Source organism: Tiliqua scincoides, chromosome 2 (genome assembly GCF_035046505.1).
Source record: "Tiliqua scincoides isolate rTilSci1 chromosome 2, rTilSci1.hap2, whole genome shotgun sequence".
Taxonomy (NCBI): Eukaryota; Metazoa; Chordata; class Lepidosauria; order Squamata; family Scincidae; genus Tiliqua; species Tiliqua scincoides.
Genome location: NC_089822.1, coordinates 48,481,403 through 48,508,351, shown reverse-complemented (window position 1 = coordinate 48,508,351; position 26,949 = coordinate 48,481,403). Strand labels below are relative to the sequence as shown.

Here is a 26,949-nt window from a genome sequence, read left to right as displayed (position 1 = left end):
TACCTCTGCTTTTAACTGTTCACTTTGAGGATGAACTAGATATTGCTTTAAATTCATCCACTGACCCTGAATGCTCTCTCTCTCTCTCTCTCTTGTTGCATATCTGGGGGTACATGGAACAGATTAGGACAGATGCTTATGTTTCCCCTGTCATGGTTCTGATCTAGATTGTGCCCCTCCCCCCATCCTAGATTCTTTAGAAAAAATGATTGAATTGGGCAAAGGAAATGCATCAACTGGCACATTTAAGATACTTTATATTTTACCTTCTTATTTTCATTGATTTCTGTGGAATAAGCTATGCTGGAGAACTGAACTACACATTTAGAATTATCTGACTGTATAGCTCTTCATAGCCTGTACCAGTTCAGGCCGAAAGCAGGCAATTACTTAGCTAGCACCACACAGAGAACAAATCCAGAGTCTGAGAAGAGTCTGAGAAGATACATGTATGTCCAAAGCTGCCCTCAAATCAGCTACAGCAGGGGTCCCCAAACATTCAGCTGCCAGAGCCACATTGCTCAGGCTTGCCCTTTCAGTGGGCCAGAACAGGTCAATTATAAAAAGTAAGATACTCATTTTGTACATAACTCTAAAAACTCAAAGAATTTCACAATACAAAGAAAATATTTGTAGTTAGCTGCTAAGAAACTGCTCTCTCTCTCTCTCTCTCTCTCTCTCTCTCTCTCTCTCTCTCAGCTGAGCTCTTACAGTGGAATACCATTGAGCTTAACACACAATGTGTTAAAATGTGTTGATTTTAAAAGTGGCGCAAGTGGCTGTAGTTTGAGGATCTTTGATATACAGAAACAAGTACTTCTGGGTTTAGGTTACCGACTGCCCAATCCTATTCTCCACCATTACTGACTATGCAGCCATGCTGATGGAGTCACGCTGCATCCGGGGGGGGGGGGCTGATCGGGAGGCCTTCCAGAGATAAGTGAAAATATTTTCTACTTACCTCTATACAGGCATCCTAGTTGCCTATGGGTCTCCTCAGAACCATGCCTGCTATATAACTGGAGTAAGCCTGAGGAAAGAAAAGAGATGGAGTAGATTGGAAAAGAGGGGATACAATCCTGACATACGCTAGTGCTGCTGAATCCAACCCTTGCCTCCCCCTCCCTGGCCATGCCATGCCCTCACTGCCAACCTACTGATTGTGGCTTTGGGGTGAATTGCACCTCTTGCCATTTGCAGCAGAGGCCCAGAAGTGTGTGACAGTGGCCACTGTAAAGGGCCTTGTGCTGCCAGAACAGGAATTCTGGCAGTGCAAGAGCCAGATAAGATTGCAATCTAAAGTTTTTAGAAATAAATTTGAATGTAATATTTAATTCAGAGTCCAGGTCTATGGTCAGGCAGCTCTAGCGCTGCGGTCACAGCTCCAGCAACCCAGTGACTAAGAGGTGCCAGCAGGAAGGCCTGCGCTGTCCTGCTCGTGCTGCATCTCACCTAACGACCACTGGGTCAGGCAAGTGTTGTGCTGAGCAGCAGAGGGGTTCAGGAAGGGTGGAGGCAGGGAGGGGCAGTTCAGGCCCAGAAGGAGGTGGAGGCAGCTGAGGCCTCTTAACCCACATACTGGGCCTGAAAGCCCTAAACAGGGTTACTTGGTTCTATGCCAGCTAAATAGCTGGCGCAGATCTGAGTAGCCCCATTGAATAGGCTGGAGTATTACACAGGGTAATGGAACAAATGTTCTCTTACCATGAGAAGACCTCCCACTTGCTCAGCTCCAATGCTGAATACAGTGTGTGCCCAGCAGTGTGTGCCCCACTGTGCCAGCGTTGGATAGGATTGGGTTGTCAGTCATGTAGAATAGTGATTTTCAACCAGTGCGCCATGGCACAGTGGTGTGCCACAGATGGTCTTCAGGTGCGCCACGGAAATTTGGGGGATGGTCATTTATTAGTCAAGCCATTGGGAGATGTTAGCCCCTCACCAGCAGCGTGGTGTGCCTTGTCAATTATAAAAAAACTTGACAATTTTAGCACCTTGTCAGTGTGCCCTGAGATGAAAAGGGTTAAAAATTACTGCTGTAGAATATAATGTAATATAATGTACTTTGAGGGTGTTCTCTGTGATAGTCTCTGCCTTATAGAATTCTCTGCCTTGTGGAATGCGGCAGGTCCATTACTTTCGGTATTCCACCACCTGTTGAAAAACTTGGGCTTTTGAACTGGCTTTTGAGTGCTGCTGAATCTTATTTCGGTCTTTTATTTTGTTTTGCCTTCTTGATTTTGTTGTTGCGAAGGGTCTTTTGTAATGATGTCATTAAAAAAAAAGTTTGTATGTTGCACATGGCTTTGGATAAACAACGGAATGAGAAGAATATAAAAATGTAAAATAAATAAATTGTATGTAACCAAGAATATCAAATGTATTGTCAGAACAGGAATCCTGCTGTGGGCAGAAGCAAGTACTTAAGTGTTCTTCCGATGCTTTCTGTGCCCATCATTGTATTGTTTGTTCTCCACGAACAAGCATCAGTCTTTGTACAGTTTTGTAGCAAGATCATCAAAGCCACCATGTTAGATAACAACTACATGATAGCAAAAAAGCGATCTGCCTTCTATGCCAATACAGCCAAGCAACCATTGCTCAAATCAGCAGGAACCTCTACAGTGTACTAATGTATAAGAGAAGCCTTTCACTAATCAAGTCCCGTAATTGCAAAGGTGTAGCTGGGGAACAATTGAACGTGCAATTAAGGCTAAGGTAGGCAGGACTATGCTGATGTCAGGTGTTGTGACCTAAATAACATTTCCTAGTGGTAGCCCACATGAGAAATTGCAGGACACGTTTGCAATGTTTCACTTGCTTATTACTTATTGTGCTGTTTTTCAAAAGGTTGTTGACAAAAATGCCATGGTTTGCAGCTATTAACTCCTGGCCATTTAAAAATATTAAGTTCTGAGGATATTAGTTCCGAGGCATGCATCACTTTACATTAGGCGATGTCAGGTCTCATCACCCCCATATTGTTTAGTGTACATTAGCCTCATACTGTGTGTGCATAGCACTGTAGTAAGAATTGAAGGAGTTATTATCTGACACTTCCAACATAAATAAAATGACTTCAATTACCGACCTAGCAGGAAGTCAATATGAAGTCCTTTCTTGAAATTAAAAAAAATACAATTCAGCACATCTCTTGGTATTATATATATATATATATATATATATATATATATATATGCAATCAGATGAGTCTCAGGGAAGCATTAATTAACAATCACAAGTCCAGATGAAATGATCAAACAATTAAGCAATTATAAATCTAATAAATAAATAAAATAAATTCCCAAACCAGAAGAAAACCTAGAAGCATAAAAAATACCAATTGATCATGTGTAACCAAGACCATTAGAGAGCTTTGTGGCAGAAAAACAAGAAGGAATATATTAGGAAAAATAAAGCTCAAAGCCTGTCTGAGAAAACAATAATAACAGGGAGCAGGAAAGAAACTGCACAGGCCACAAAGTTCTTCTGTTGATATATGATAGCCTGTATCAGAATACATGATAGCCTTTCATTCTATATCAGAATAAAGCATAATAATATTTATGTTGCACCTTCTCAGTGGGCAAAGCACTTCACATAAATTATTCCTGATGTTGTTCTTGCAACAATCCTATTAGGTAAATAAATACCCCCTACTGTAGATGGGGAAGACTGAGAGGGAATGGCTTGCATAAGGTCACCTAGTAAGAATTCATGGCAGAGACAAGATGGGCAGCCTAATCCTAACTAGCCCTTCTGTACCACAATGCAACGGTGCTGGAACGGACTCCATTGCATCCAGAACAAAAAGAGAGGCTGCTGCAGGTGTCCTTGGCCACTTAAATGGTCTCCCCATTTGTCCCCTTCCCCCAGGCTAAGCCCCAGCAGCGACTATTGGGCTACTTGTGTTCATGCCAGCAAAATCGTTGGCACAGGCCTAAGCAGCCACCAATTGGACCCAGGAGGGAGATAGAATCTGGGAGGAGCCTTTGCCTATATCCCTATCCCACCTACCAGACCTGATCCACCCCCTCCCTTACCTCATTACACTCCCTGACCTCCGTTCTGCCCTTCCTTGCCCCTCCGCTGGCCCACAGTGAACCTACCTGCTCTGGCGAGTCCTGGTCTCCAACTGATGCCAGTGGTCTCCAACTGGCACCTTATGGCATGTTTGTGACAGAGTGCATGCCCATCCTGCCAGCAGTAGCTTGCTTAGGATTAGGCTGTCAAACTGGTAAAGTTCTGATTTGTACCTTGGTCTGCAATCTTTTGCATATATTGCTGGGAGGGAGCCCCACTGAACACAGTGGGACATACTTCTGAGTAGACATGTACAGGATTGTGCTGTTGGCCTTTTAACCCCTATGCTACACCAGCTCTCACAGAATGAGATGATAACCAATTGTATTAAGATAGTCTTTGTTACTGTCTTTAAAATGTAATGTTTTTAAAATGCTATAAATAAGATGGACTAGATGACCTATTAGGCCCCTCCCAGCTCTATGATTCTATAATAAAATTAAAAGGCTCACCATTCTTTAGGATCATTGTCAATATAATGATTTCCGTTTATATTTCATCTTAAAATCTTGCAAAGACACCTTCTGGTGGAGGCTGGATTTTCTTAAATATTATACAGCTTTCATGCTCTCCAATGTTGCAAAACAACATTCTCCAGTGGGTTTAGCTTTCAGGAAGTATGGGGTGTGTGTGTGTGTTTGTGTGTATTTTGCAAAACCGAATGTACACAAGCTGGTTAGCTTTAAAGTTCCTCTTTAATGAGGACTGTAGGGATGCTGCTACAGCACCCTCTCCTTCCTGGCACTTGATGGGTTGAAGAAGAAAGGAACGGAAGACGAGGCATAGCTGGGGAATGGCACAGTAAGTACAGGAGGTGCTGCAAGTCCCCATGTAAGTGCATCTTCCCAGTCACCATCGGAAGCATTTGACTGCCCCTACTGCTTCGCCCCCCCGGCTATGCTACTAGCAAGGCTGAAGCACGATTGTTTCATTGCAGTGGAGGTGAAGTTGGTCAGGAAAGCCACTTCCTGATTTCTCGCATGACTTTGACCAGGAGGCAGAAATTCAACACATTACTGCAGTCTAGTCAAGGAGGTGCCTTATCCCATCAGTAGTGGGGTTCCATCTCACAATCCTCTGCAAAAGTTTTAAATTGTTTGCAGTTTAATCCTTCATATAGAATCTTCAAAGCAGGACTTGATTGAAAAGACAATGTCTATTTTTGGCTTCCCTGGAAATATTGCAATTCTCCCCCTCATCCACTCATAGGTCACGATGCACTGAATCAGTCTCTGCTTACCAGGCTCATCTCAAATCAATTCAGAGCTATTTTGTGTGCTCGCTTAGCAAACTACCGATTGCACTTCAGGTGCTTCAAAATCAATGCCAAGGAAAAACTAAGCAATTCAGATGGTTTCTGTTGCTGAAATTATACTGCAGAAAATTTAGAGGGAACTGACTTGGACGAAGAGACTGAAAGGAGTTTAATCAACCAGAGCTAAAAAAAAAAAACCGGTAAACGCTTGGTAATATCAGAAGACATACATGGATAGGTCAGTGGCAGGTTGACTTAGTTTACAGATGGTCAAACAGTGGGATTAAGTTCCAGTTGGAACTTGAAGCAAAAAAGGGGGAAAAAGTAGGCTGCATTCAAAAACATTAGTCTGGAGAACATTTTGGATGACCTTTTTCCAAAAGTGGACAGACAGTTTTAACATCCACACCAGCATTATCAAGGAAGGATATATCTCAACTCTCCCAAAAGGGACTCTTGTAGCAGGGAGCAGAAAAGCAATGTACAGGTTCAATAAATAAAAAATAAATGAAGTGGCTGCGTCTTTACAAGTGACACGAGCAAGTGATTCAGCTGCTCTGTAGAGCTGGGTGTGCAAACTAAACAAATAACACAGGCCAGCACACATTTTGCTGTCTTGGGTATATTTGAGGCTATTCCTGGGTATATTTGGGGTGTGATTCCAAAAACGGTATCGGTTTTGCCCATCACATCTAGTTTCAAAGATACGGCATAGCCTTGTTAGTGAATGGTTCAAGCAGCTTCCTCGTGAGGAAGTTTACACCATGGCCTGAACCATTCACTAACGAGGCTATGCCGTAGCTCCGAAACTAGCCATAATTGGGCAAAACAGATGCCATTTTTGGAATCAGCATGCCAAATGCACATAAAACCACCATTAATTTTGAAAAAATGTTTTTCTGATTCTCTGTTTCTCAGGCCTGTGAAATCTGTGCACATAGCTATAGGGTGAAACTAGGCTGCTTGATCACTCCAAATGAGACATGCATGGGCCTCCTATTATAGGGAGTAGCCTGGCATTTCCCAGTATGCTCTTCATTATGCATCTGGGCAGAGGAGTGAGAGGGCTCCATCAAGCCCTGTAGGGAACTCCTCCTCCACACAGCTGTGCATATGGGATGGATCCTGCTCAGCATTTCTTGAATGGGTGGCAGGTGTCCTGCTGGATTGTGACACCTAAGAACTCATTCAATCACTGTCAGCTGCCTGGCCTTTTATGAGGAAATGATTATTCTGGGCTGTGATTCTTTGAAAAGGATGTTCTGCTGTTCTTTTTTTTTTTTTTTTAACGTTGAAGAGCTACAGTGTAGGTATTTTTTTTTTTTTGCACTTTGAAGTTTAAACACCCTCAGCATGTTTCACATAAAGGGGGGAGGCCTCTGAAATATATCTCTGCTGCACATGCGGTTATATTTTAGTCACAAAGCTGTACCATCTAATGATCTTTATGATTATAATTATAACCTGAACTCAGCGTAATTATAGAGCTAGGCATAACTGCAGAAATAAATAAGCAATAATAGGCTAGAACTACTTTTTTAAAAAGGGGGAAAAAAACCCCTGAGCACATCAAACAAAAAGTATACAGACCAGCATTATGAGATGGAAACCAATGCAGATTTAAATCTTTCTCTTCTCTCAGTACCAGTGCCTGCAATCGTTTATCTGGCCTTGGTAAAAACTGGGAAGGTAGGCTTCCCTGTCTAACATGGAACACCTTACTTGTTTGAAAAAAAACTGGAGAAGTGATAGGTATCCTTTTGCTTCTTTTAGTTCCCTTTTTGTTTCAGCTCTTTACATTTCTGGCTGCCTTATTTCTATTTAGAACTATACATGGCACTATCTCAGCATGTATATATGTATATTGATTCTACCCAAGTGACGGCTGCCCTTTGGGCATAGCTCCATATCCCTGAGATTCTTCTCTGTACTCTGGAGACTGAAGACTGTACTCTGATGAGTACTCTGTGAGTACTCATTCACTCACATAGTCTATTTGGGGGATTGTAAATCCGACTGATGGATCTCAATGTCCGGATATGACACTTGCTTCTCCCTCCTACTACCCAGCAGATGTCACATCCTGTTGGTTTCTCCTGCCTGTGCACAGAAAATGCTTTCTGAGCCTAAGCAGTGATGGGATTTGTGGTTCTTGACAGGGTTTGTCCTGTAGGAAAGCACACACCCCTCTCTCTCTCTCAAACTGAGGGCCCAATCCTTCCCTTGCCACCTTGCCTTCCCTTGCCTTCCCTTGCCACCTGATGGCACTGACTGCAGTAAAGCAGTCAGCTCCTGTTGTGAAATGCGCTCTGACTGCATGCAAGGCAGAGCACTGCTCAGACTGCCGGCAGGAAGGCCTGCGCTGTCCTGCCTTCCGCTATCCAGGAAGTTCCAGCTTGCCGGAGGAGGTAGGATGACAGGAAAGGTGGAAGGAGTGGGAGCTACGGAGGCAGGGAGAGGACAAAACTGGGCGGGGAGGGGGCATAACGGGGCAGGGAGACTGCAGGAGGGAGAGGATCCGTCATGGGCCGCCTGTGATGGATCTTACCCCTTTGGCAGAAGTCTCCCCACCCTCTTTCTCTCCCTAGTCTTGCACTGGCAAAGTTGCCAGTACAGATCCAAGGAGATGCACTGCAGGTCGGGAGGCTTTCACAGGGGTAAGGGGATTTAAAATCTCCATTCTCCACTGAATCCTCCTGACCCACTACCCCCACCATGGATTCAGCATTTGCCAGTTTGGCGTTGCTATGATGATGGTGGGGGGGGGAGCATAAGATTGGGCTGTAAAAGTTTTAGAGTTTCCAGTGCATATTTAATTCTCCTGCCATTCTCTGTTCTAGAGGTGGGCCAGCGCCAGAAACTTATTATTCAAAATGTTCCTCACTTAGTTCTCACACTGCATCAGATTGGGTTCAGCAAATCTCACAAGATCTTAAAAGATGTGGATACCCCATATCAGTACAGGGAATAGTTTGCACACACATCTTCAAGCAATACCTACAATTTACACTCATTCTTGTTCTTCATAGTAATAGGCCTGCAGCCCAGGTTGGCTCTCCTGGACCACCAGGTAATGGGAAAGTGCCCCCTTCCCCTCTGGTTTAGGATTGATAAAACAGTTCTATGCTGCTTTTGGAATAGATGGACTTTCTGGAAAAGCCTGAAGCCTAATCAGCAGCAGAAATTATTAAGGAAATGGGAGACTCAGCTTCATTACCATGAAGCTTCTGAGGTGACCATGAGTTAGTCACCGTCTTTCAGTCTCACCTATGCCACAGGGTTGTTGTGAGGACAACAGAAGGGGAGGAGCTATGTACACCCCCAGGCTCTTTGGAGGAATGGCAGTATTAAGAAAAATGGAAAAATAAGTAAAGATGGCCGTAAAGCTGAAGTCTAATAACATATTTCTTCTGTCTTTCCTTAGGGAAGAACTTTTGCGAGCAGGTGTGCCAAAATATCCATATCCAGATATTCTTACCCGCACAGATATAGAGTTGAGGAGAATCGTTGATAATCAGGTAGGAGCAGACATTAAAATGTGTATTTGCATAAATTTAATACTGTGTGTATTATAAAACCCACAATTTGCTAACTCTGTTGTCAGCTAATGGACCGCAGCAGCTTGTTAATTACCTTACTCAGTTAGTGGAAATAATGCTTTTTGTTATTTTTAAATAATAGTCTCTAAATAACAGCCCAATCCTATGCTTCCCAGTGCCCAGGGCTGCAGTGGTGCTGAAATGGCAACCACTGCATCCCAAGATGCTATTGAGTGGGCGCAAATTTGAGGAGACCCATATCAGGTCTCCTGGGCTGGGAGGGGGATTCGGATAGAGGGCTCTGCCACCATCTCTGCCTCACCCACCCCACTCCCAGTCCCACCATGCCTTCCCCCTGCCCTCCCCCACCCCAGAACACCATCCCCTGCCGTACCACTCTGCCACCTGGTGCTTACTTGGAGCTCCAGGCGGTGTTTGTCCATTCTCTGCCTGGCACTCGCTCAGCACGGACTTGCGTTGAGCTGGTGCCAGCCCAGCGATAAGTGTCACAGGTGTACCTTATGGCACATTTGTGACACTGCATGCTGGTGCTGGGCTGGCACGGGACTGTTAGGATCAGGCCCTAAGACATGATTCCATCAGATAAAGACCTGATATGCATGTGAAGTACTGATATTGTAGACTGTAGATTGACTAACCCTGTGTCTCTGGCTGGAGGTAAATAACTTCTAATTCTCAGAAGTACACATGATAAGTGGAGGACCCAGATCCTTGGATTGTACTGTACCCTTGACAGACCAGAAATAAATTTATCATTATTTTGTTGTTGAAATACACTAAACGAGCAGCGCAGCAGAGAGCTGAGAAGCTCATGAATCAAATTACCTTGCACCCAGCCTCCTGCCAATCTCATGCTGATCAGGCTGTGTGGAAACCGCTGGGTGAGTATATAAGTGACATCAATCTGGTTAACTTCCATTTGTTAAAAATACTCTCCTAGATTTTGCGTGTTTGTGCAGAAAAATAGTTGACCTTGTTACTGGTACACAAATTAGGGTCATCATTAGACCTCCAATGCTGGAATTCATAAAAGAAAGCTAGCATGCATGCACTTAAATCATCCTTCAGTTTTGTAAGGCCAATGTGACTGACATGCTCACCCACCAGTTAAATGACATGTGACTCACAGGCTTCCTCAATTTCTCCTTAGAGCAAGGGAGGGCAAACTGTGGCCCAAGGGCTGGATCCGGCATGTGCATGGATCCATCCACCTGGTTAGTGAATGTTTTGGTTCAGCTCAGGCAACGCTCGATGTCCTCCCTGTCCACATGACAGGGATGCTCTGGGCATTTGTGTCTGCCCGGACGTCGTGTTGCGTAGCATTCTGGGATGCTGGGCAGAGTGACTGCCCAGAGTGTCCCTGTCCTCTGAATGGGGAGCACATTGCGCAGCACCCAAACAGAATGCTCGAATGCAGTCTGGGTGGGGATTGCATTCCAGGTGTGCTGTGCTTGGGAGTTTGAGCAGCACTGCCTTAGGACTATAACAAATTGACTCCAAAAATTCTTCTCAAACGTATCCTTTGTAAACGTTGATGGCAAACCCACTCTGGCTATTTGCTGGTTATTCTCCAGGTATTTTATATTCAGTACCATCAACTGACATCCAAATATTTTGCAGTGGAGTTCAGTATTTTACAGTAACTGACAATCTGCATGGAATTGTCGTCATCAGTTGAAAGCACGTGAAATACAGCAGCATTTGCCAAAATTTCATAACCAACATGCAGTCATGCTCAGCATTTTAAAAGTACTGAGAGCTGAATTACTGAGTCCTGTAGTACTGATCTGCAGAATTACTCGCAGTTTGACAGTATCTGATTACATGCAATAACATTTTTAGGAAATTTCATAGTAACTGTATTCATCCACGCAATGGATCAAAACATTTGAAATGCGATTTCTGCCATGACTTTTCAATTCCAAAATTCCAACGCCAAATTTTGAGTCAAAATCTGAAATTTTACTGGATTTCAAAATCTGGCAAACTTTATTTTCGGCTCCATTTTCATTTCAAATTTCAGACACTCAGGCACAAATATTTGATACCTGGATGCAAATGCAGCTGTTAGCACTGTGCACAACACTGTTTTGGAGTGTTGCCATTCTTAAGGCTCAAACTTTCTCTCACCTTCTCTGGTACCCCACTTGGGACACTTGACAAACCCTTGTTATGATGAGAGACAAATAACAGGTTTGTTACTTTTTTATGGAACTGAAGCAGATATGATCGAGGCAGCATTGATCACTGTGCATACACTTATTCCAGAATTAGCTGTGTTCAAACGTTTTGCTTGTTTTAGTAGTGCTTTAAAAAATCTGGATCTCCATTTGACCAGTAATGATGGTGAGACAAAATATGAGTGTGTACATCATGGGTTGTGACAAATGATACTTCATTTGTCCCATCTTAGACACCAGTAAATAATGTATACGAATGGATTTTTGTTGGAAATTTGCAAGAGCATTCAAAAAAATAATTCCTTATCTGCAGTCTGAAGTTCTTTATCCTTACTACTGCTTCAGAATTTTACCTCTTATTTCAACCTTCATGTGTAGACCAGTTACAAGCTCCTTCCCAGCCCTCTAACAATTCCTTTCTCTGGACTGTCCCAGGTAGATGGTTGCTGGTTCATTGGCCACAACTTATTGCTAGAGATGTGAAATTTTTGTGATACTGAAATGAAAACACATAACACTGTTTCCGCACTTCTCATTATAGAAAAAATAACAAACAAAACCAAAAAACACCCTTTTCTATTGATCACTGTAGGCTTGTTGGGCTGGATTTGGGGAGCTGCATGGGTAATGACTGTGGCTGCATCTGATGACACTATACCACCTATACTACCTACGTAATACACTTTTAAAGCAATTATAATTTATAAAAATTATAATTGGGATAAAAAACTGAAAACACTGCTTTCTGCACTTGTCATTTTTGTGAGCGCTGGGCTAGCGCTAGTGGAAAGCCGGTGCTCCACCACTTGGAGGTCGTCCAAACCGCCAGGCAGCAGAGAAGTAGGTGGGGGCATAGGGGGAGGTGGGGAGGAGGTTTTCCGGTTCAGGGGGAGATGGGGGGAAGGTGGGGAGAGGGCGAGGAGGAGGTGTGGCAGGGGGAGGGAGCGGGGTGGGAGGAGGGAGGGATCAATGGAGCTTAGCTGCACTGGATCCTGAGTTCCATGTTGGGCCTTGTGGAGGCTCTTGATTCTGTGGCAGCTCAAGAACCAATTTAAATAACCCTGTTGCAGGGCTACTTTCCTTACCTGGGAGAAGGGGACAAATGCCCCCTTCTTCCATGGAGCTGCCAGCGGCTGCCCAGTGTGCTTAGGATACTGTGCCAGCCATTTTCAGCACTGCGGCAGCCCCACACCCAGGGTAGTTTAGGATTGGGCTGTGAAATCCCAGCTTCAAACACTGAAGCAATGGCCATGCTTCATGCCAAAGCCTCTCAGGTTCACCCATACCATCTTTTGCTTGTGAAATTTTAATCTGGCAATCCTTGAACCACTAGAGTGGAAGGAATTGCTGCTTTTTTTCTTTACAAGTAGCACGCTAGGCATTTTTTCTTCCTTGCTCCAATATTCTGGGACCAGTATGGTGCAATGGAAAAAACAGTTGGATTTTGTTGTGGAAGAAAAACATAGTCAAATCCCCATTCAGCTCTGAAATGAGCTAACTGGTTTATTTAGGGCAAGTTGCTCCCTTTCAGCCTTGCCTACCGCACAGTGTTTATCTTAAGTACTGTGCTGAAGATAAACATTGGAAAGTGCTAGAAACAGTCACGTACCAATGTGAAGGCATTTTGTAACATTTGGGGGGGGGTTGGGGCGTATTCTTGCCATCTTTTGGATAACAGTCCAGAGCATTCTGTCTTTTGGCAAGTTTATAAGAATTGGCTATTATTAAGCCAGTTTGGGGAATGAATGAAATATACTTTTTCTGATACATTAAACAAGCTTTTAGACTTAATTCTCCATTGAGTCCTGGCTCTGTAAGACAGCAAAAATACTAAGTGCACTGAAATATATTTTATAACTCAGGGCAGCGCTGTCAACTGATAATAATGGTAACCATGACAAACAGACTCCCAAGCTGCTAGTTTGCTTATAATGCTATTGTTACGGGCTTGTGCCCCACTTCTCAGTTAACTTGTTAACTAACCCTGAAGACAAGACCCCTGCATTTGTTTAAAGACTAACTAAGGTGCTTGCCTTTATTTGTAATGCTTATCTAAGACTTGCCATTCTGTGACTTTTGGAGAAGAAGAAACTGAAAAAAGAAGGGATTAATTTAACCATGCTGACCCTGTAGCAGAATCCAGGATGCTGTTCATTTGAGGCAAGGTGTAAGAATTCTTTATGGTGGCTTCAATCCCTGCTCTATAATCCACACAAAATCAAGTCTGCCATGTTTTATTGTTTGTTTAGTCCTTTTTAAAATTGTCCTGGGTTCATCAGCAATACTCAGTACAGATAGCAGTACTGGCACTCTAGGTTGCCCTAAGCCTACCAAGAGGGCTTAGGGCACAATCCTAACCAACTTTCCAGCACTGAGGTAAGGGCAATGCAACTCTGAGGTAAGGGAACAAACATTCCCTTACCTTGAGGAGGCCTCTCTGACTGCCACTCAATGACATCCCCATTGGCACAGCTGTGGCAGTGCTGCAAAGCTGGTTAGGATTTGGGCCTTAGTGATTCACACTCCCTCAACCTTTGCATATCTGAATAAATCTTCACCAGTTCCCACTGCTCTGCTAAGAGAGAAGTTTCAGAACACTCGTTATAATGGTTTCAGTTTTGGACATGAAGGCTATGCGTTCTTCACAGACCAAGCATCTACAGAGAGTATGTGGGGCTCAAGCCAAAGCTTTGAGGGACACACTTAAAAAAAATTCACCTCAGAATCCCTCCTTCCAGTATTAGTGATACAGCCATTGGCATCCATAAGATCCAGACGATTATGATTTCATCTTCAATATCTGCCTCCCAGATCTTGTACCACAAACAGAAAGGTCCAATCTTCATGGAAATCCATCCCCATTTTACTACTGGGTCATGTGCACCAGTGACTATCCAACTGAACACAACTAGACTCTGCAGTTTGGAGTTTCTTTTTCCTGAGAATGGCTAGCAAGTTGCATAAAATGACAGTTAAATTGTATCCTGTATCAAATATCCCATTACACTTTATATTATCTATTTCAGAGGTAATTGTCAGCCTGCTGTGGTTCTAATTCAGTTGTCCAGACTTATCCCCAACTGGTAGGCTTCCTCCCAGCTTTTACCCTTTAGTTTGGTGGAACCTGTAGCAGAGTCACCTTCTTTTGGCACTCTGTGAACCTTGGCTTCCCTTCAAAAAAAAAAAAAATCAAAGTTCTCTTTGTTGTGGCCAGTTTTATCACAATGCCAGTACTTAAGTGGCACTTTCCCCCTGACTCTTTTGCTACTGCCAGTTGTCCTAGGTTTTTCTGGCTGAATCTAGGATCTCCTATTACAGGTCTAAAACACTAGCTGCTCAGTCAGGTTGCTTCAAATCCCCATCCATATTAGAAAAATATGTATACTTACCCACAGCAGGGCTCTTCTTGAAGGGCTGCCTTCCACCCTAGTTGCTGCACAGAAAACCTCTATTTCTGCGGCAATTTCCACTGCTTCCCAAAGGGTCTTTGGCTGCTGCTCCATGGTTTTCATTGGAAGTCCACATCACACTATCCATTCAGAAAGTAGTCCTTTCCCTGCATCTCATCACCCGCTTCTCCTCACTGACACCTTCATATGCCAGTCCCACAAGCCATCATACATCCTCATAAAACTTAGGGAGGATCTCTTCTGTCTTCCTTTGATGGATCTTGAACTGTGTCCTGGTCAACCAACTCTGTGTCCTGGGTAAATGGCTCCAGACTGCAGCGCTTTCACCAGACTTGGATAATTCTACCTCGAGTCTGATAGCAAGTTCTTTAATACCATCAGAGTTGGCTTAGATTAGTGACCAGGACTCCTCTGTACACCTGTCATTTCAACCAATTATTTGGCAGACAATTTCAAACTGGGAAAGGTCAGCTTCCCCGGATATCTTGCCATTGTAGCGAGTGTGTTTCTGAAGTAACCTGGTGCAGGGAACTCCCCTTCCTATTGAGAATTTTTCTGCTTGAGGTAGAGGAGTCTATGGGACGGAAGGTTCCTGACCCACTGCTTCAGGCCGCTGATACTCCTCCAGGCCACTCACTTTCAACATGGGCTTTCGCTACTGCTTCACCTCCTGCAACTTTTTTCCATGCTGAGTTTCAAGTTCCTGTAATTCTTTGTGCAGATCTTTGTGCACCAGTTTCACACTCTCACCATAGCCTGTCAGTTCCACATAAGGCAATGCTTTCTTGTTTTCAGCTAGTGACTCAGATACCTTGGAGTTCAAACCAAGAAGCTGCTCTTCTGCCTTACTGATTTTCTTTGTCCGCCCTGACTGGTAGCTCTGTAGCTGGTCTTCTATACCAGTTTTATTTTCCTGCTGTTTCTCTTCCAGCAGGTCTCTCACCTCCTGACATGAAGACTCCAAGCTGGCTTTAAGTTGGTGGTTTTGCTATTCATGCTGACTCTGAGGACCTCTTTCTGCTACTGTGACTTGGCCATGTTTGCATCAAGGCTGCCCATGCTGCCCTTGAGGTCTTTCAGCTACATTCACTTTGCTGTTATAGTATCAACTTGAATTGTGCCTGGAACATTGTGGTTCCTTCCTCCATCTAGGCTCAGTCACACCAGCTCCTAAGGAAATGTCATTCCTGTTCCTAATGCCAGTGTTATGTGCTAATGCATGATGCCCCACTTCTCCAAGTAGTGAGAAATTCCAGGGACTGTAGCACAACCTGGATTTGAGCTTCCTTTGGATGACAGAGCACCAGAGGCTTAAGGTGTCTTTGTAATATTTGCTCCATTTACAAATATACAGATTTACATATTTGAGCACTGGATGGCATTGGGTAGCACATGCAGTCCTTCAAACTACATCCACTACATGTGCGTTTGAAGCATATCTGTAGCTACTAGCTGCCAGCTCTTCCTCTTGGCTTCCATTGTAGCCTCTCCTATATCAAAACATCCTTCTCTGCCTCTTTTATAATCTGTCAGCTTACATGCATCCTTTATCTCCATTCACTCTTAGCAGCTGAAGGAGGGGGGGGGAATCACCTTACATCTCAGCCCCTCGTCTCAGGTAGATGTACCAGAGAGTGTCCTGGTGGAGATCCTCTCATTCTGGATCATCAGGGAGTTGTTAGGATCCTTTTGGCATATTCACTTAACAAAAGCACTGGCTGGCTGCATTGCTGGCTGCCACCCTGTAAGAATATAGTATACTACAGTAGTATAGTATTTACTTATTTATTTGTATTATTTGAAAGATTTTTATACTGCTTTTCTATGCTCAAAGCATAAGAATAAAAACATTTGAATAAAACCACTAAAAACATTTAAAGTATTAAAGGAAGATATTTTCTTCTTGAATAATAACCAGTCTACAGTGTAATTGGAGGTATTCCTACATATCAATCAACTTCCAAAAACAGCTTTCTCACAATGCAATCCTATGCATGTCTACTCAGAAGTTAAGTCCACTGTGTTCAGTAGGGTTTATTCTCAGATTAGTAGTACAGGATTGCAGCCTCAAAATGTGAGGGCCCTGCCCCTGTGCTGCTAAGTCTTGCCACCTCTTGTTTATGTGGCTGTTACTTCCAAAGCCTTTCTCTTTTATCCTCCTCTTTAAACCTAAGCTGCAGTTCTTCCTTCATAAACGACACATTTTTATTGCTGCTTTACTCTGAGCTGCCGTTTCTGCACAGGAGACCATACCTTCGGGGCCTCCATTAATGCAGTAATGATGTTGTCACTGAGGCTCCAAACAAGAGATATGAACTTCTCCTCGACTGCTGCACTAAACACTTTTAGTCTTTCCCACACAATATTTGTATAGCTGACATTGTCTGTGCTCTTTATAAAGATTGTACTTGGATTTCCCCCCCCAGCCCTCCCCCTCCCCCCGGTCATCTGCTTGGGTTGAATACACAGTCAAAGCAAGAATGTAGGCTGACAAGATGAATCCAAATATGAATCCAAATATTGCTCCAGTACAGGAGGCGTCAATATGTGGAATCCCAAGAGCTACCTGATAAAAATTTAGTCTGACTACAGTCTTGCTATGGATACATTTCCTTGCTCAAAATTTTTCTTACACGGCTAATGCTTCTCCCTCTTTCCCACCCACCCAGAAACAGCCCATGATTCTTTCTGTTGCTGCTGCTTCATTTTCTTCCCTTACACAATTTCACCTAGCATACAACCTGTCCTTCAGTGCTTCCTTCACCTGTAAGAGTGGAAAATTCCCCACCTTTACACCCTCAACCTAATCTGTGATCCCCGGTAAGCTCTATTTTGGGGTGCCAATTATAGCACTTCTGCCACAGTTTCCAACTACCTTCCTTCTGTGACTCCAGCTGTTACGGGGTGCTGGGGCAAGAGCCCTGTGATGGTGTGCTTCCCCATGCTTTAGAAAGTGTGTGCATGTGTCAGCTACCTTTCCATAGTGCCCAGACATATGTGAGCACTCCTTCATGCTGCCACCTTCAGCCACAGAGGTGGTGAAAGAAAATTCTTGCCCAAGTGCTGCTCAGTTTCCTATTAGCTTTCCCAGATGGGCACCATTGATGGTACCCACATGGGAAAGGTAGTTGGGCATAACTAAAGGAGAGTCCCCCTTCACTGCTGCCACTATGGGTGCTGGAGTGAAGGTGGACTTGTATTTTCTGGTGCTGCCTTCTTCCCACTTCCTCCTGGTAAGTTTCTCTATTGGGTCTTGCCTGGCTTACCAGGTGATAGTACGGGGCAGTGGCAGCAGAGGACCCACACCGCTTCAGGGGTTGTCTGGGCATAGTTATGGGCTCTGACAAGGGCACCTGCCCTACCAGTGGATCTACCCCTGCTACTGCCCTGTATGAGAACTTCCTTGCATTGTTTCCCCCCCCCCCAGTTCCCTGTATGAAGCATTCCAAATGAATGCAGCCTCATTGTGTGGTAGTGGCATCTGATATTTTTGACACAAGGGAAAATCTTGTATTCTGTTTCCTTCACATGGTATATATCTGAACTTAAGCCTTGAGAATGTGCAAGGTCAGCTCATGGTAAGTACACATCAAAAGGTGACTTGAGAACTGGGCATGATGGACAGGATCTGGAGAGGCTAAGCTAAACCTGATGGCCATGGGGTGTACTGGGTCTGGTGCTGGATTTGAGAATTTTGGAAGCTTATCCCCATTCAGGGATGGCTTCACTCATCATAACTACAAAATTCCCACATCAATAGCATTTATTTATAATAATAATAAATTAATAACTGGTATTTATATACCACCTTTTTGGTCATTGGATCTCTCCTTTGACTTTATTTGAGGCGGTTCACACAGGCAGGCTTTCTCTAAAACCCAAGGGGGTATTTATAATAACAGGTAGTTCTATCTTTCAAGAACAATTGACATTCCAGGTGGATCTTTTCTCAGTCTGGTCAACATTCTGGATGCAGCAACCTCCCATGCTGACAGACAGCTCCTTTCCCTCTCACAGAAAGAGCTTTTGAGCTGGCCTCCTAGGCTCTCATCCAAAAACAGCTCAGCTTAGGTTGTCAGTTTCTCTTGGTCTCGCTGCTCATGGAAGCTTCCAGTGATCTTGAACTGGCAACCTTAAGTTGTCTCTTTGGGCTTAATGGCAGCTCTACCCTCTAGACCAGACCTCCTGCCTTCCTGCAAGTTATAATCATTAACTTGCAACCTTCGTTTAGGGCACAATCCTAGCCTGCGCTGGAACAGGCAAGCCAACAGGCTTGCGCTATATCCAGTGCAGAATAGGGGCCCAAAGTGGTTCCTGTTAAGGCACCCTGGCCCCTATGGGTCTCCTTGAACTTGCACCACCTCCGGAGGTGACACAAGTTCAAGGAGTGGCTTCAAGCTACTCCAAACTCCCCAGGAATGGGGGTTGGGATCCAGCATAACTGCTGGATCCCAGCCCCGCCTCCCACTCCCCACCCGCCCACCCCTGGGGCTGCCCACCACCCACCCTCCCCCTGCCCTGGAACACCTCCCTCCCGCCTCCTTCCCGCCCACCCCAGCGCCTGAGTCAGCCCAGCTGGGCCATCGCAAGGCTCAGTGCCTCCGTCGGCGCAGAGGCTTGTCAGCCTCCACAGGCCAGTGTGCCTCTGCCCGCCGGCCTTGCCAACTCCCAAGGAGGCACAAACATGCCTTATGGCACGTTTGTGACCCTCCTGAGCCGGTGCAAGGCCCAAGGGTGCCTCTGGATTGCATCTGTAGTTTGTCATCTGACAAATTTATATGATTTTTTTTTTAGTTGGAAGCTATGACTGACTTCTAAAGTATGTATGTGGAGTGTACAGTGTATGTACCCTGAAACACTCATGTAATATGATTGTCATACATGACAATAAGACAAGTAGGTTGTAAATTTCTACATGGAGATATCCTCTGTGTAGGAATCTTATCTATGGAGCTCATTCTGTTTGGGCAAGTCACTAGCTCTCAGTGCAGTCTGCCACACAGGACTGGTGTGAGAATGAATGAGGTAAGAATTGTAAGTACTTTGAACAGTAGAAATGATTAATAATGTTTAATAATAAAAATGTGTTTGAAACTTCTCATGGGCAACATTTAATGTGCTGTAGCATTGGATGAGATTCCCAGGCCATAGTTTGGCCAGGGGTCCAATTTAAGACTTTAAACTAAGCCAGGTAATGTGAAAACAGGGTTTGTTTTTCAGTGAACATTGGCATTTCTCTCTGAACAGTGACACATTTTGAGTTTGGAATATGAATAGCGAACAATAAACTATTGAAAGAGAATAGGTTCAGCATAGAAGGCCACCTTGGAAATGCATCATGAGTGGGAGGAGGGCAGATGATTTACACATTTCAATGTGCACAAAATTAATACAACTTGCATACAACTTGTATGCCTACAGTAGCTGGCAGGCCACAGCTGGTAGATATGTTGCATTTCTTTTGTGATGCTGATAGGATGCAAGCTGTGCGCCTTTTGACTGTGTTTTTCTGGCATTTCATGTTCAGGATACAGTTCCTGGCATATTTGAAATCATGACAGTTCTTCCACATTAACTGAGGGCCCAGTCTTATCCAACTTTCCATCGCGGATGCAGCCACATTGTTTTGAGTTTGGAATATATTTTCTTACCTTGAGGAGGACTCTGTGGCTGCCCTCCTTCTACAGGGTGCAGCGTGCTTCCCCTTGGCATGGCTGCATTAGCACTGGCTGGAAAATCGGATAGGATTAGGCCCTGTGTCTCCAAGCTAGCTGGGATGAGCAAGAGCCCTGAAATTGCTAAAATGCATGAATTCCGCATCAGAAGACAAGTATTAAAAGAAATGATGATGATATGAAATTATGCTTGGAAAATGTAATAAAAGCACTGTTCTGCTATCTGCTTTTCAACCATTTGATTCATTTGATGCAGTTAACTCTGCAATACAGAGATGGATCTACTATTAAACTAATGAAGTTTAAGCTTCAGGGCTCCTAAGCCTGGAAGGGCCCCCAGAAGTGACTTTAGACCACACTGCTTAAACATTTGGTGTGTACTGTTACAGTAGTGGTTAACAGCCCATTTCTGAGGTGCCCAGCTGCAGGGCTGCAGCGGTGTACATGCCACTGGTCAGCTGGTGCACACTGTTCAGGATTGGGCCCAAAATTTTTAATAAAATTTGCGGTGATCTGTCATGGAACAACCCCACTGAAGAAGATAACAGTGATTAACCAGACCTCATTACTGGTTGAGAAGGGTTCCCCATAACAGTTCAAGTTTCAGGGTCCCCAAGATGTAGGTCCACTGCTTCTGCAAAGTCCTAAAGACATGCTTTGAAACAAAGCAACCAACCTAAATTTCAGAGGATCCTACCAAGATTCTGCAGGACTTAGGGAATATGTATGCTCTGTAGGGTACATTTACTCAGTTCTGCTAATGACATGTCATGATCCTGTAGCTGCCCACTTCCTCAATTTCTGTCTTTAAATTATGGCACTTCCTGTCAAGCCATCACACTGAAGACTTACATTTGCACATTTACTCTTTTTGCAACAGTGGCAGAAGGAATTGCAGCTCCGGATCAAGTTGGAAGAACAGCTCCTGGAGATAGATCGTCGAGAAAATCAAAGAGAGGAAGAGGAGCGCTTCAGACAAATCATGAAGTGGCGATTAGAGAAGCTGCACAAGACGACAAAACCATATGAACTTCCTTTTCAGCAGGATGATGAAGACTCGACGGAGGAAAGCGACAGCAATCGGTTGTCAAGCTTATCACAAATCTGGAAAATCTCCTCCTAAAGGACAAACTACCCATTACAGCCAAATTGTGCGACCCAGCCTGACTTTTTGAAAAAAAATGAAAAGCTGTCCCAGAAAGCGGAGGTTTTGAGTAGAGATGAGAGAAACCTTCTTCCTATCAGTCATTTTCCTACTAAAAGTTACCCTTCTCCAACTCCTCTCCCTCCCCCCCCCCCAGTTTTTCAGATATGTTTGTAAGGTTAAATGCATGTCTGGAGTTCTGCAGGTATGAGTGGGAAATAACATGAGAATTATTTTGATTTTGTTTGGAAAAACAGCTGATGGGAAAGGATTAAGCACTCTTGCCTGCTCCATTGCTTAGACGCCTAAGGCTGCTTTTCATGATAATTTTTCTTTCGGGGCTTTGTTGCACATCTTAAGGTGTATTGTTTGTTCTTAAGTAAAATTTTCTCCTGTGATATACAAAGGAAATAGAATGTTTCTGAGGAAGTATTTTCTGTAGTGGTCAATTTCTGTGTCTTTAGATTACATCATCAACCCTCTATATCAGCACAACCAAACCTTCTGTATAAGGTCAAGAAGAACACAGTGAAGATGTTTTGGGACATCACATAATAATAATAATAATAATAATAATAATAATAATAATAATAATAATAATAATACAGGTATTTATATACCGCCTTTCTTGGTCTTTATTCAAGACTTTATTCAAGGCGGTTTACATAGGCAGGCTAATTAAATCCCCGTAGGGATTTTTACAATTTGAAAGAAGGTTCTATCTTTCAAGAAACCACAACATTCAGATGTTTCTTTCTGATCTGGTTGCAACATTCTGGCCTCCATGCTCCCACGCTCAGAGCAGATGGAATAACTCGGGTCAGCTTGTCAGCTGCTTCAAGGTCACACGGTGCCGGTGGCCTCGAACTGGTGACCTGCAGATGTTATCTTCAGGCAAATGGAGGCTCTACCCTCTAGACCCGACCTCCTGCCCATGGCAAACAGATCTGCTACTGTCACTAAATCCTCCCTTTCTGTATTCTTCTCCACCCCCCATTACTTCACTTGTACCTTGCCACATTTTTCCTATGGTTGCCTACAGCCCAATACTTCTTTTCCACTTACTTGCTGTGTTACTGGTTTTGCCTGGTTCCCAAAATTTTATTCCTGTTTCAAATAGCCCAATCCAACATAAGTTACCGGGCGCCTATGCAGCCATGCCAATAGAGCATGTGCTGCATCGCATGGGGATGTTTTGAGTTCCAGAAGCCTCCTTGATATAGGGGAATATTTATTCCCTTACCCTGAAGCAGGCTTCCACTACCCCAATGAGTCTACTTGGTCACAATTGATACACTCCTGGGCTACATTGAATTCTTGATCCACAGCTTTGTAGTTGTGTGGACAGTTTCCTCTTACCCAAACCCTCATATGAAAGTTAAGACTATGGACCCAATCACTATCTGTGTGCCTGGTGTCTTATAGTCAAAATATTTATTATAATGTAATCCTCTGTTGCAAAGCTTCTGGAATGAGGCATGAATCCAAGACTTGGAAAAAGTCTATAGCCTGTTGGGACAGCCTGTCCTTATTTTAGTTGGTCTGTTCATAAGAACAGGGCAGAGATCAGAGTGTGTCAAGTGCTGGAAGGGGGTGGTCATTGGCAGCAGGGGCTCTGATCAAATCAACCTTTATTGGCATACAAACTGCCCCCATCAAGGGGCCATTAGTCAAAGAGGCAAACAGTTTCCAAGGGTCTAGCCCTAAACCTTTGTTCCACCATCAAAATAAATTTCACAGTTTTCCCAATAACATTTGGAGGGCCATCATTGAGGGGGAAAAACCCAGTTTCTCTGGATCTGGAAGACCAGATATTTAAGTAAATAAGGATCTAAATATTATGTAAATGCTCAAGTTTATGTAAATAATAATAATAATAATAATACAGGTATTTCTGTACCGCCTTTCTTGGTCCTCAGATTTCTCCTTAAACTTTATTCAAGGCGGTTTACATAGGCAGGAAAATTTAAATCCCTGTAGGGATTTTTACAATTTGAAAGAGGGTTTCTATCTTTCAAGAAACCACAACATTCAGATGTTTCTTTCTTGATCTGGTCGCACATTCTGGCCTCCATCCTCCCACGCTCAGAGCAGATGGAATAGCTCAGCTCAGCTTATCAGCTGCTTCAAGGTCGCACGGTGCCGGTGGCCTCGAACTGGCGACCTTCGGATGTTATCTTCAGGCAAATGGAGGCTCAACCCTCTAGACCAGACCTCCTTGAATGCTCAAGATTCAGCATGAATCAGCATGCATTCAGCTCTGCCGATATACTACTCTCCCCGGCCTCAATCCACTCCAAAGGTTCACTTGGAGTTGCACCAGCCAAACAGCTGGCACGGCTCTGTGTAGATGTGTTGGAGAAGAAGAGACTTATCCCAAGGTAAGAGAACATTCATTCCCTTGCCTAGAGGAGGCCTTTGGGACTGCATCCTCTGCAAGAAACAGCACATGCTACGTTGGCACAGCCGCATCGGTGTTGGGGATCTAGTTGGGATTGGGCTTCATTGTTTCATTGTTAGGATTGGACCTCATTCTTACTTTCTTCTGTAATACTTCTGCTTTTGAACTACCCTGTGCTGACTTTCTGTGGAGAAAAGCAAGGCATTGCTTAGCTCTTGGGGTCTGAAAACTTCAGTACTCTTCATGCTCCCTTCCATCTGCAGTACAAGTGAGTTGAACTGTGCATGCCAAGCAGTTACTCCAGATTTTTTGCACACACAAACAGCACCAGCCTTGTTGACATTGCTGCATAAAGCTTCTTCCTGGCAAATTACTTTTCTGGTGAAGAGGACAATTTGATCTTTGATCAGAGTCCTTGGATGTTTTCACCATGGAAAAGCTGCCTCAGTCTTCACCTTGGCTTCTTGGACTATTTTGATACAAGATTTGAGAAAGTTTTCCCTACAGCAGCCAGGAGTTCCACTTGAATGTATTTTCTTCTTCATCTTTTTTTTTTTTTTAGTGGTTTGATTACCATTTTTTCCACTCCTTGACTTAAACTCTTGACATATCTGATCACATAGCATATTTTCTCCTTTATGAACAAGTTGTTGATATTCATTACTAAACAATGAAATATGAATTAGTAGTAAATAATTGATAAGAAGAGTTATGAATCATCCATTGGAAGAAGAGAATGTTTCAGCTGATGATTTGTTGTGTGAGAGAAAAATCTGGAAATAAATGTGAGGAGGCAGCTGTTGTTGTACCAGAAAAATTAGCATCAGCAAAACTCGTTCTGAACAGACAGATTTTTATAACAAAAAAATTGAATATACAATCAACCAAAATAGACATCTAGTTACAGTGAATTGCCTATTAATCCTGTAGTTCATTTGTTGAAGTAGTTCCTCAACCATTGCATCTATGGCATTGCATACACATAGTATACAGCTGGATCCCTACTTTCCTGACTCTTACCACATCATAACTATGGTGAAGCTCCAGCTTCATCTTACATATCAGTTAACAAGACATATCCTAAAGCTGTCTGGGGCATTTGGTGGGCCGCTGTGAGATACAGGAAGCTGGACTAGATGGGCCTATGGCCTGATCCAGTGGGGCTATTCTTGTGTTCTTATGTTCTTATGTCCACTAGGGCTGTCCTAAGAGTCACAACCCTGACATGTTGGAACACATGACTTTCACCACATAACCATCTTGGGTGGTTATGTAACATCATAACCACCCGGGGGGGGGGGGTGGGAATCGGCAGAGCTCTGCTCCCCCGTATCCTGAACTCTGTCGGGCCAGAAGGCCCAACATGGAGTCTCTCAACTCTGCACCGGCAAAATAGCTGGTGCAGACTTGAGAAACCCCTTTGTGGAGCTTGGGGCTTCCCTGGGGAGACTGAGGAGACCACTAGCTGCTGCTCAGCTTCTGCTCGATAGCTTCTGATAGCAAAGTAGCTTCTGCTACTTTGGTGCCGCTGCTCCAGTTGCCACCAGGAAACTCAGAATTGGGCTGCCCATCCTGTGTTCCCTACAATGACAGGTCTACATTCAAGGTGAATCTAAAATAATTTATCCTGACTCATTCTCTGCTACTTCCTTTGGAAATGTCCCTTGCAGAATTGAGCATTGATAATATAAGAATGAGTTTACCATTCCTACTTAGCAAGTCCATTAAGAGTTGCAGAATGGTGACACTACAAATTGAAACAGATACCCTTTGTCAGGATTGGAAGAATATGTTACAAGCCCATCTGCATATCTCCAACCTGCTCACTGCACTCTTTTTGCTATCATTATTTTTCAGATTCCTTAAATCAGGGGTGCTCAATAGGTGGATCACGATCTACTGGTAGATCGCGAGGCAAAATGAGTAGATCGCGGAGTGCCGACCCCCCCCTTCAGGTGCCTCTGGGAGGAAACGCCGGGAGTAAGGCCCATTGTACTCAATGGGGCTTACTCCCAGGTAAGTGTGGCTAGGATTGCAGCCTCACAGCCTAATCCTAGGCATATCTACTCAGGAGTAAGTCCTGTTATACTCAGTGGGGCTCAAGGTACACCAACATACTTTGTACACATAAATGTTATATGTTATGATGGCGCGAACATTGTGAAAAAAAACTCTGGTAGATCTCCGGGCCTTGCTGGGTTTCAAAGTAGCTCTCGAGCCAAAAAAGTGTGAGCACCCCTGCCTTAAATAAATAGCATCAAATCCCACCTTGGTGTCAACAATATGACTATTTTATACTGACATCAGGGAGAAGAGGATCATGGGATAAATTGCCTTCAAATTGAGTGGAGTGATGTTCTCTTTTTTGGGGATGTGAAATGCATGTGAACCAACAATCACACTACCCAAATGACTCATTTATGAATCCCCTGCCATCTGTTAAAAACAGGAGCCGATACACTTATAAAATGTTGAATATTTTATCAGAATCCTGCTTGGCTGTGCTATACATGATCTTATCAGCTCTTTGAGAAAGGAAGAGCTGTAAACTGGTAAAGGCACATATTCCTGCGGAAAGCATTTTTTAATTGATTCAGCCCACTCTTTACCTATGAAAGCCATAGGCTGGCGGCCCAAGATTTAAAGTATTTTGAAGACTCATTATACTAATTCCAGCCGTCTTCATTGATATACTGAGGAGCCTTATTTATAAACAGCAAAGCTAATTTGGAAATGTCAGATTCGGTAACACAAATTCAAATATTTACATAGTTTTGCAAATTCCATTCACGACTGTTACTTTTGAGCAATATGCATTTTTCATAGTAACACAACAGATTTTAAAGATAATTTCCTTTGAATGTTATTCACTTGCTCCGGCTTAGCTGAGAAACTAATTTCATATTACCTACTGCCATATTATTTTCATATTCCCACTACTTGAAAAGAAATATAAATCTGACAGATTGAGATTAGCAATATTAATTAATAATTACAGAGAAAGGACATCTTTCTTGATTCTGCAAGAGTTGGCTTGGAACTCTGGCTTGGGGATCTCTTGCTGACTCTGGCTATCTTAGATTTGAGATAAAATTTGTAAATTCAGGTTGCTGGATAAACATTTCATTAACTAAGGATGCAATCCTTACCAACTTTCCAGCACTGACCTAGCTGTGCCAATGGAGTGTGCTCTGCATCCTGCATTGGGGAGGCAGTCAAGGGGGCCTCCTCAAGGTAAGGGCAT

The 26,949-nt window shown here is 43.6% G+C and overlaps 1 protein-coding gene across 1 annotated transcript in view; it reads left to right on the top strand.

The window, feature by feature from the left end:
• TMEM232 (transmembrane protein 232) overlaps nt 1–21,283 on the top strand; it is a 175,278-nt gene extending 153,995 nt beyond the window's left edge. Inside the window, exons 14-15 of the mRNA XM_066612559.1 lie at nt 8,760–8,853; nt 21,041–21,283. Coding sequence (XP_066468656.1) covers nt 8,760–8,853; nt 21,041–21,283 — 337 coding nt within the window. The remainder of the gene's footprint in view (nt 1–8,759; nt 8,854–21,040) is intronic.
• The last annotated feature ends 5,666 nt before the right edge of the window (nt 21,284–26,949 follow it).